Below are 11,122 nucleotides of genomic sequence, written 5' to 3'. Positions count from 1 at the left end.
ATTAAAATTTCAAGGGTTACATTCTGAATATTCAGAATTTAGCTATGTTTGAGAGTTAGGACATCTATTTTTTTTTTTCTTCAGTTTATTCGATACGACCCCAAATTTGACCTAATTGTTGGTATTTTACCTCATGACCCACGGGGTGAAAACACAAGGCACAACGAAAATATGATCAACACTGAATCGGCATATGTGGGGGTATCTCTGCAATTCGCTTAGATTAAAATGCGAGTAGTTAAACGCTCACACGTTAAACCCTCCGGTTTCCGCAAGCTTGGACAGACCAGCATTTCTCACTCGGTGTGCCGCGCTCCACTCCCAAGTTCAAGTCCATCTCATTCAGTAATAGCGTAGGTCAGATCTTTGTTTCTCTTGTATTTTATCTTTTGTCCCCCATTAATTCGTTTTTCTCTCGGTTTTGTTTCTGCAATGACGAATAGAACTTGTTCTCTGTGCACCAAATGTGTTGATAGTCGTTTCTCATCGTCACCTTAGACCTCCTCGTACTGCAGTGAAACCTTCACCGACTCTGTTTGCGTTTATCTTACCCCTTCGTAATGTGCAAACTTTCCCTATCGCCTCAAGGTGCAGAGGTTTTTATTGGGCGGTTGACGGATGAAGCAAAAGGAGTAAAACAGCTATGCGTACTAACTGCTTGATAGTATTTTTGGGCACTGTTACCTTTTTTATTGATCATTTCTTATCTCTCTGGTACGTTTTGCACTTATCGTTAATGTCGGGATAGCCAAACTTGTGATCTTTGTGGTGGAATGCAATTTGAGCGTCTTGGGGAGCAAGGAATGGTTGTCTTCAGCTTCATGTGTATTTCTTTTTATGTTTTTTGTCTGGAATCTAATAAGGTCATCCCTATCTACTAAAAAGACATAAAAAATATAATGGAAATCATGCAAGGATTAGCTAGGCATTTAAATCACTCTGGTGATCTGATGATTACTCTAGGACTCTTCCCATTGTCTTCATTTTTTTTTCGTAACTCTTCATGACTGTGCTATTTAATATTCATCTTATCATGTTATGTTCATAAAAAAATTGCAGCAGAAACTTGAGGCATATGTTATGGAACTCTTTGGACTGGCTTCTTATTTACTTTACCAATAATTATTAATAGTGGCTGAGCTCCAAAGAATTTTGTCTCAGAAAATCCGGCTATCATGTTTCTATCCCGAATTTTTGGGAGAGCACTTTTTGCTGGTGCCAAATCAGAAGCTTCAGCTGCTACTGCTGCTGCTACTAATGCATCAGCGAAGATGGTTCACAACCCTCTTGAGGAGTTTTTTGAGGTGGATAGAAATGCAGAGGATGATACACCTGTTGTTTATGGTACCTCTCTCTCTCTCTCATACACTATTATCGATACTCAGATGGCTTGGGCATATTATATCTTTATGTCATGGAGCTGAAATTTTTTAATTGTGTTGATATTAACATGAAAATCATTTGTACTAACTGCAAAAATTTTTATTCTGTATTTTGGTTCTTCATGTGTAGCCTAAAGCATATTATTGATCATTACCTCTTTAGTATTTAACATTTCTAATTGTTATGATCCTGTAATGCTCAAATCTTTATGATCCTATGGGCACTAACCTGGGGTATGGATGTCACTGTATCATAATACTAATTTATCCATATTTACCCTGGTTCTGCGTTGCAAAAAATCCAATCTAACTACAAAAGGAAGATTCAATTAAAATTATATGTGTAATTTGAATGGCAGATCTATGCCATATGCCATTTCACGCTTTTCATTTGATGGGATCTGAATAGCATGGATGTACTATTTTCATGGTAGAGAATGAAGATGTTTATCTTTTTCCTTCTACATGGAGTGATGGATGTTTGTGTGTGTTTAACTGGAACATTGAAGATTGTATTTTATAAATATACTCATGTTCAGGTCGAAGTTGGAAGGCTGCCGAATTGCGTCTCAAGTCATGGGATGATCTGCACAAGCTTTGGTACGTGTTTTTGAAAGAGAAAAACATGCTTATGACTCAGCGCCAAATGCTCCATGCACAAAATCTAAGATTTCCTAATCCTGAGCGTATCTTCAAGGTATGTTTCCTTCTAATCATGACCTGTTAATTGTAGAACCACTTTGGTCCTTCAGGATTGTTTAAAATTCATGTTTATTGTCTTTATTAGTTTTTATTTTACATTATGCTCCAGTATACTAACAAGTTGCTCGCTGGAAATGTTATAGTTGTCTGTCTCTTGATGGTGCTTTGCCCATCTTGGGAATTTTCTTAATAGCTTTACAAAAATGAGATTTTGTTGTAGGTAGATCAAATTATATCTGAAGAACTGGATAATCATAAGCCTTGTCCAGCCCCCCTCTGTCATTTTTTGCCAAAGCCTCTTCTGCCAGAGGAGAGGTAACTATTGGCTTCTGGCAGAGCAATCCCGTTGAGGAGGATTCTCTTGTTTGGGTTTTTTAGCTTCCACATTGAGATTTGGATGTAGGGAGATCAAATTACATCTGAGGAACAGGAGGATACTTCTCCTTCAGTGTAGTTATACACGCCTTCTCCAGTTTTCGTGTCTTTTCTGAGTCTGTTTGAGCAGTGGGGTAACTAGTAGCATCTGGCAAGCAATCAGTTGTGGCTAATGCTCTTATTCGGATTCAAAAACCAATCCACTACTGAATAGTTATTGTTGCTTCTTTCACCTTAACACCCACATTTATTGGTAGAACTTTGAGAGACTATTTTCGTTCCTCCTTAACCTTCTTGTGAAACGATGTAAAATATAAGAAGATAAGAGGAAGAAAGAAGAAAGAGAGAGAGAGATAAGGAGAATAGTGTCATTGAATGGCACTTGATGGGGGAAAAAATTCAACCTCTCCTCTTTTTTTTCTCACTTAAGTGACTTAATGTCCAATTACATATATACCTCTCATAACTAAAAACTTTGTATCTCACTAATTACACATCAGAATATTGTGCAATTTGGACCATAGACTTCTACCAATCACCCAATCTTTCTGTTACTCCTACAGACTCATATATAATATGTAGAATGACCAAAATACCCTTATTTGATATTTAACACTCTCCCTCGAGTTGAGCATATATAACTAGAAGCCTTAGCTTGTTAAAAAATATCCTCACTTCGTGCTTACCCAAGGCTTTGGTTCATCGAGTTGTTCACCTGACCAGACATAGGGGGTTACAACTTCCTTCCTCATTATAGCATCTCGAATGGAATGACAGTTAACCTCTATATGTTTACCTTGCTTGTGGAACATCAGATTGTTCACAATCATGGGTCTGTAATAGGTTCGTTCAACTCCTAGACAACATATTTGATCCACTTTAGTTCACTTACTATGTGACAATTGCTCTATAGTTTGTTTTTCCACTTGAGCGGCCACCAAATTTTGCCTCTCACTCTTCCAGCTAATTAAGTTTCTCCCCTAAAATACACAGTACCAAGTAGCAGTCTTTTTATGCAGCTTTGACCTTGCATAATCTTATCTGAAAAGCCTCTATATGCAAATGACAGTGAGCCTCAAAAAACATTCCTTTCGTAGGCGATCCTTTCAAGGATTTCAAGATTCTTTAAGCAGCTTCCAGATGAACTTCTATGTGGACATTCCATGAACTAGCTCACCACATTTACATCAAATGATATATCAGATATGTAACTATAGTAACTTGCGAACCAACCTTCAATACTTTGTTTTAAGTTTAATATTGCTCTTGTTATGAAGATCCTTACTAACCTCCATTGGTATTTCTATAGGTTTAGCTCCCAACAAACCATACTCCTATAACATATCTGTAACATACCTTCTTTGGGTAACGGCAGCTCTTGCCTTACTCCAAGCGACTTCTATCCCATAGAAATACTTGAATGATCCCAGATATTTGGTTTGAAAGTGCCTAGCTAGATGCTCCTTGACTTCTTCAATTCCCTTTTTGTCAGTTCTTGACAAAATATCATCTACATACACAATTAGCACACAACTCCTGATGATCTTTTCATGACAAATAGTGAGTCATGACAATGGCTTCTAGAGAAACCAAAAGACATTAGTACCTGGATTAACTTATCAAACCATGCCCTAGGGCTCTGCTTGAGTCCATAAATTGCTTTTTTTCAATTGCACACTTTCCTAGTCTCTCCCTGTGCAACAAACCTATGAGGTTGCTCCATATACATTTCTTCTTCAAGGTCACCATACGAAAAAAAGTCATTTATGATGTCCAATTGAAACAAGGGCCATCCTTGATACAGAGACAGATTCTGATTGAGATCACTTTGGCTACAGGAGAGTAAGTTTAAAACATATCTAATCCATAAGTTTGAGTATACCCCTTGGTTACTAGTTTGGGTTTATACCTATCAATAGAACCATCTGTTTTACATTTCAGAGCATATACCTAGTGGCACCTCAAAACCATAACATCAAGTGGGTTACGTAGTACTCATAGACCTTGATCATGTAGAGCCTCCATCTCAACATCCATAACTTTCTTCCATTGAGGGGATACTAGGGCTTCCTACCCTAAAGAAGGAATATTATAGGAGGACAAAGACAGTGCAAACTTTTGAATTGGCCAGAGAGAGTTAGATGACACAAAATGGGAAAGGGGATGTCTAGTTGACATACGAACTCCTTTTTAAAGAGTAATGGGAAAATTTAAATCACTTACCTCAGGAGATGTAGACGAAGAGAATTCTGGCATAGGAGATAAAGAGAAAACTTTGTTTGGTGTCTTGAAATGGTTTTGTTGTTGATAAACATGTAGTGGCTTTGGTGCTGCAGTGATTAGGGGCATCTTCCACAGGACTAGGAATCACAATACTTGTATCAATAAAGGATGGCATAGATAGCTTGTCTACCCTAGAAAAGAATGGAAAATCCTAAAAAAATATTACATCAACAGATACAAATGTCTTTCTACAGGAAGGACAATAACATTTATATCCCTTTTGTGTATGAGAATAACCAATAAACAAACATTTAATAGCTTGAGGGGACAATTTATCAACAAAGGAACCAAAAATATGTACAAAACACACATCCAAAACTAGGAGGACAAAGACAAAACAAGTCAGCGTTAGGTTTCAGTATTTAGAAATGAATTTTTCCTCTTTAAGTATAGATGAAGGTGTCTTGTTGATGAGAAAACATGTAGTCAGTACTGCATCACCTTAGTAAAATTTTGGGAGCTGCATATCTAAAACTTTCAGGAGATGACAATTTTTTTCTTTTTGCCACTCCATTTTGTTGTAGAGTGAACACTCTTGAAGATTGGTGAATTTACCATGAGTTAGACAAATGAGTCAAATTTCTGATTCATAAACTCTAGCCTATTATCAGTGGGAAAAATGCGAAGAGAAGCTTCAAATTGAGTTTTATATTTCACTAAAAAAATTCAGACATACGTTGAAGACTTCAGATATCTCTTGTAGGAGATACACTCAAGTAGAACGATTTAAATCATCAACAAAAGACACAGTACTTATAACAGAAAATACTTGGAACTGGACATGATCACTATACATCTAAATGTACTATCTCAAAAAGAATACTTTTTGTTTGACTCAATGGAAGCAAAGTTCAATGATGGCTCCCAAGTTGAGACGACATCGAAACGATAAACTAGATGGTAAATCTGGAATTAACTTGTTAAAGAAGGATCCCCTAACTGCAGATGCCACTAGAAGGATGATCTGGCTCATGGAATATTGAATGAGTCTCCCGTGGTGAGCTTTCCAAGTGATAAAGTCTTCTCTCTCCCCTAAACCAATCACCCTCTCCATCTTGAGATCTTGAAACACAAAATGAGTAGGATTAAAATGTTATTGAGTAGTTCATAGATTTTTTGAGTCGACTAACTGACAAAAAGGTTCATAGGAAACTTTAGAACGAATAACATTAATTTTAATGACAAGGAGGATTTTGGCCGGATGTTCCCACTCCATGGACAGGAGAAATATGCCCATCAGCAAGAGTAGGGGTGGGCATGGGTCGGGTCACGATTGGGTATTGCAAAACTTGAACCCGACCCCGAAATCTAACATTTAAACTTGTCCCCTAAAAAACCTGATGGGGTTTAAAAATTAACTCCATCCCGGCCTCGGTATTCTCTTATGAACCAGACCCACCGTCCCCAACTGACAGTGTCATGCAGATCCCCCCTCCTCAAAACCGATATACTAGCTTAAAAACAAGAGTGAATTTAAAAATAATAAATAAAGCTGTCAGACAAAAGTAGACAATAAATATCAATCATGATAGATTCAAAATAACAGTAATGATGTTCATAAATGATAAAAGACAAAAGCTCCAAACACCCATGTGTTGTACTTTTTCTTTTTTACAATTGATTTAATTTTAAGTAAATATCTTTGGAAAAGGAAAAAAGTACACAAAATTTGAGTCTTTTACATTATTGTTAAGGGCATAGAAGGTATTAAAAAATCTCCACAGAGTTGGGTTCTGGAAAACCCAACGTAGAGCCAAAATTCATCAGGCTTTTTTTCTTGACCCCGTCCCCTACCTGTAGGGTAAAGTGAGAAATCAATCTCGAGTTTTTGAGTTGGATCAGGTTGGATACCCCAAAAAACCCGACCTGCTGCCCACCCATAAGCAAGAGTAATTTGTTTAAAAGAAGAGGATTGACTAAAATTTGTGAAAAGAGAATGCATACCTGACATGTGGTCAATAACCTAGGAAGAAACAGGATTTACATATAGGGCAGACGTACCTGAACTAGCAAGAGTAGTTATAGGAGGTGTAGGCTGAGCTATAGATGTAGAGGATGATGATGAGGTCCATCGGGCAATATGTTGGCTAGCTGCTAAAGCTCATCGGGGGCACTAGGTACTGATAGCGGCTAGCCAACACACCCAAAAGACCGTTCTGTTAGGTGCGGAAAGCTACCACCTACAAGAGTGGACAGAACCACTCTGACACCCACCCCGCCCATTTTTGACCGCATCTCACGGGATTCGAATGCGGGACGTGGCGTGCCCAGCTCTGATACTATGACAGCAGCTAGCCAATACACCCAACAGACCGATCTGTTAGGTGCGGAAAACTACCGCCTACAAGAGTGGATGGAACCACTCTGACACCCACCCTGCCTATTCTCTACCGCCTCTCACAGGATTCGAACGCGAGACGTGGTGTGCCCAGCTCTGATACCATGACAACGGCTAGCCAATACAACAGACCGATTTGTTAGGTGCGGAAAGCTACCGCCTACAAGAGTGGACGGAACCACTTTGACAGGTACAATACCAATTGCTCGACCAAGGTCTCATTGCTGTCTTGAATAGTAGAACTGGCCTAGGCTAGTTTATCAAACTTGTCTCAGCACTTATTAGATAAGTGAATGCTGCATCCACAATGTACACCTCCTTTCACCTTTGCCATGACCACAACCTCTACCTCTACCAAAACCATCACGACCTTTTCTCTACCATTTCCACTATGACATTGTACAAATTATGAACGTTCTTGAGTGTTAAGACCAATTGCATACATCCCCTTAGCTTCGTTGATATCTTTTGTTGTCACTTATCTCTCTACATGCATTACTCTAATAAATGCTTTGGAAAATTATAGATTAATAACTGAGGCAAGTATCTAAACTTGAACTGGATCAAACTTTGGTCCTGAACCATCTAGGAATTTTGCGACATGGATCTGCCCTGTTGTTTTCTGTTTTCTAAGCTCTTTTTAATATGTAGTGAGTGGATGGAAAATGCTAATCTCCTGCAAAAGGCTCTACAACTCACTTTAGTAATCAATTACTGTCCTTTCACCTCTCTTGAGGCCAAATAATCTTGCATATAATTCATAGATTCTGAAGAAGTTACTTTGCTGCACATTAAAATCTTCAAGAGACATCCATAATTCCTTACTAGTTTCACAATTCGTGATCTGATTTCTTGTCTTAGGGTCCATGCTATTGAGTAATTAGGTCATGACCTAGCTATCCTCTGCTCCTCAATCATCTTTAGTAGGAAATGGTGGGTTATCTTTCATATATGTAGTTTTCCTTTTAGCCTTGAGATAAATTCGAATGGATTTTGACCAACTTAGATAGTTTTTACCATTCAGCTTAGCCATAGTGATAATAATAGTGTTTTTACATTTTGAATTCCTAGACTCTCTCGTAGGAGTGGTTATCTCACTAAAATCAGCCATAGATTATAACAACAATGAACACAAAAATGATAGACAAAAATTAGAACTTATGGTGTTTTTACTCACGACTCAGCAATTCGGATCAAATTTTGGATAGCATGAGTTGAGTCATAGGGAGGGACCCGACTCTTTTGTTCCAACCGAATGCCTTCCAACTCCCCTTGAGTCCAGTCACCAGATTGGCGAGTCCTGATCTGGCTAGGATTTTCATGTATCCAAGTCGGGTCCTGAGTTCGGGAAAACCTTGTCATAGTTTGATGTCGAGGCAGGTAGTGTGGGCCCCACTTCAATAATTAAAGTTTTAAATGAAAAGCTCCAATCAGAGCAATCATTCAAATTCAATTTCAATATGACCCATGGACTCCATAAACAAAGTGAAATTTCTTAAAAAATTGGTTGAGGTCAGCCTTCTTGTAGATGATGCAACCACCTACACAGAATTGAAATTCTGTGCACTCTCCAATTGGGAAAGTTATAAAATAGGAGATATAACATAGGAGAAAGAAGGGAACGAAAAATGAGAGACAGATGAGGAGAATAGAGTGCATTAAATGGGACTCCATAGGGAGAAATATTTTCCTTTATCGTTTATTTCTAAGTTAAATGTCCAACTACATATATACCCCTTATAACAAAAACTCTATATTCTCACTTGTTACACTTGCAATCTGGAGCATAGACTCCTACAAATCACCCAATCTCTCTGTCACTCTTACAGATTCGTACAAAAAATGTTAAATAACCAAACTATCCCTTTTTGATATTTAACTCTTCTTTCACTTAGAGTGGCTAAAATAACCAAAATATCTCTGGCCGAAGAGAATGTGCTCCCCTTTTTTTTTTTTGTTGAGTAATAGAGATGGAGCATTGTTTGAAATATTTTTATAAAAAAAGGATCTATGGAAATGAAACACAAGGTCTGGGGGGACTGTAACACATTAAAAACTCTTGCTCAAGTATGCCTGGGATACAATGCAACTACTTGCAGTATCACTCTCAGTTAAATGAGTTTTAGTGGTCAATATTTTTTCAACCTCTTTGTCTGCAGTTGTGTTTTGTCTGTTGGTTCTTGCTTTATGCTCAAGCACTTTCTACCATGGTTTTTTTACTCGCTGAGTAGACTTTTAACTCAGCTGGGACATCTTGGATTCAGGAGGGGGTTGAGGGGTCTGACCTGACCCTTCTATTTTGAGCAATTCACCTCCAACTCACCTCGAGTTCGGTCACTAGATTCACAAGTCCTGATCCAATTCACCCAAATCTGACCCAGAAATTTGGGACCCCGAGCCGTTTCACATTTCTGTGTAGGAAAACCATGCTTCCTAGCAATATGAATGCTTTTAAAGCAAAGTTTCATACTTGATATGCCTCGGTTTTTCTTATGTTACATCATTACGTTGTGGTGCCAAACTTGCTTTGTTCAAAGATGTTTATAATGTTTTCCCCAAGATCTGGTACATAATTAGTTCTAGGCCTTCCTTGATGAGGGAGATGAAACTTACGTGAAAAGCTTATACTGAATTCCATTCAACTGCAGGTGAGGAAGTCAATGTGCAGACTGAAACATGTTCTCACTGAAAGGGCGATTGCGGAGCCTGACCCGAGGAGGTGTGCTGAAATGAAGAGAATGATTAATGCCTTGTGATGTTGTCCTGTTTTAAGCTCCTTTTTAATTTATATCACTTTGGTACTCTTTTATTTCAGTAATATAAGGAATGCTGATATGAAGAGTTGACAGGTATAACCTTAGAATTGGCTTAATTTTGAACTAAAATGCACTGAGCACCCAAAATGGTGCAGACAGACGTGTCTTACTATCGTCCAAACGCTTCAAAGACCAAAAAAAGAGGTTTTAAAAGCTCTATAGAACTTGCCTTGGCCATCTCTGAATACCTCCACTGTTCAACTGATTTGGTTTTTTCCATCCGGTTGAACCGGATGAGTTGCATCTTCTCAAGAAACGATCAGTTAGGTACTCTTTACTTGCAGGGTTGAAATGAGGAAAAAGTTTATATATATAGCTTGGAAGGAGTTTACTTGCAGGGTTGTGTGTAGGAAGAAAGATTTTCCAAAAAAAGGCTGACATTATGGTAAAAATTTTAATTTTTTTTATATAAATTTCCATGTGTTTTCTCTTATATCGAGTAGATGAATCAATGAAACGGAAACTATTGATGCACAACTTCCATGTGGTGATGAATTGATAGTTATTCACAAAAGGGTTCATATTGTCGAACATACTCAAGTTTTGTTTGGATTGCTCCACCTTAATTTTCCATAAACTGCTTTAAATGAGTTCGCCAAATAATCGGTTATTTCATCCTATTGGCATCAATAAACCCCCTATGATTTACAAAACACTTTTAAATTAGAAAGTTTCACTTCCTCATTACAAATTTTAAATATTGGTGTAGTAAATCTTCATTATTTAAAAAAATCTTACTTGAATATTTTATTTCTAAATTGGTTAAAAATTATTTATCTTACGTGACAATTTTGTTATTAGATAGTTTATATAATTAATAAACACTAATGGTTTTATTTAATTTTTTTTATTAATAAGTTAAGTATAGTGGACAAAGATGGCTACTGAGAGAGAGGGATTTTCTTTATCAAGGAAGAGGTGAGGTCCAATGAACGGCGACGACGAAAGAGACGCTGCGCGGGAGGGAATGAGAGGCGACTGAGAAGGATTTTCGAATAAGAGGTGTGAGGGGCAGTGAAGGCTAGGAAGAGGCTCTTCGGTGGACGGCGACATCGACGGATGGCTTAGGCGATTGAATGAGGTAATGAGTTAAAATCGAACAACAGTCGGAATATCAATGTTTGATCAAAATCGAACAACAGTCGGAATATCCAAATTTACGATTACTAACTCGCATCAGTAGAATACGACGAGTGACGACTGTTTCGAACTGATCCAATTAAGGC

General features: G+C 37.9%; 1 protein-coding gene across 1 annotated transcript; it reads left to right on the top strand.

The window, feature by feature from the left end:
• The first annotated feature begins 171 nt into the window (after positions 1–171).
• On the top strand, positions 172–10,084 carry LOC137958617 (uncharacterized). The gene is made up of 4 exons (XM_068805692.1): positions 172–357; positions 1,162–1,344; positions 1,922–2,079; positions 9,729–10,084. Exons 2-4 carry the CDS (start codon positions 1,176–1,178, stop codon positions 9,834–9,836), a joined length of 435 nt encoding a protein of 144 aa, XP_068661793.1. The 5' UTR covers positions 172–357; positions 1,162–1,175; the 3' UTR covers positions 9,837–10,084.
• The last annotated feature ends 1,038 nt before the right edge of the window (positions 10,085–11,122 follow it).

This window comes from Aristolochia californica, unplaced genomic scaffold (genome assembly GCF_029961685.1).
Source record: "Aristolochia californica isolate CCGP_79_NKW_82.1479 unplaced genomic scaffold, dmAriCali1.0.hap1 SCAF_1, whole genome shotgun sequence".
In the NCBI taxonomy this organism is placed as follows: domain Eukaryota; kingdom Viridiplantae; phylum Streptophyta; class Magnoliopsida; order Piperales; family Aristolochiaceae; genus Aristolochia; species Aristolochia californica.
The sequence above is the reverse complement of the archived record's forward strand: the minus strand, read 5'-3'. Positions and strand labels throughout refer to the sequence as shown.

Bases quoted from the DNA above. Each gene is read 5' to 3' on its own strand.
- LOC137958617 (XM_068805692.1), top strand. From the start codon at position 1,176: ATGTTTCTATCCCGAATTTTTGGGAGAGCACTTTTTGCTGGTGCCAAA. The intron at 1,345-1,921 runs GTACCTCTCTCT...ACTCATGTTCAG, and splicing joins TGATACACCTGTTGTTTATG to GTCGAAGTTGGAAGGCTGCC. The intron at 2,080-9,728 runs GTATGTTTCCTT...ATTCAACTGCAG, and splicing joins ATCCTGAGCGTATCTTCAAG to GTGAGGAAGTCAATGTGCAG.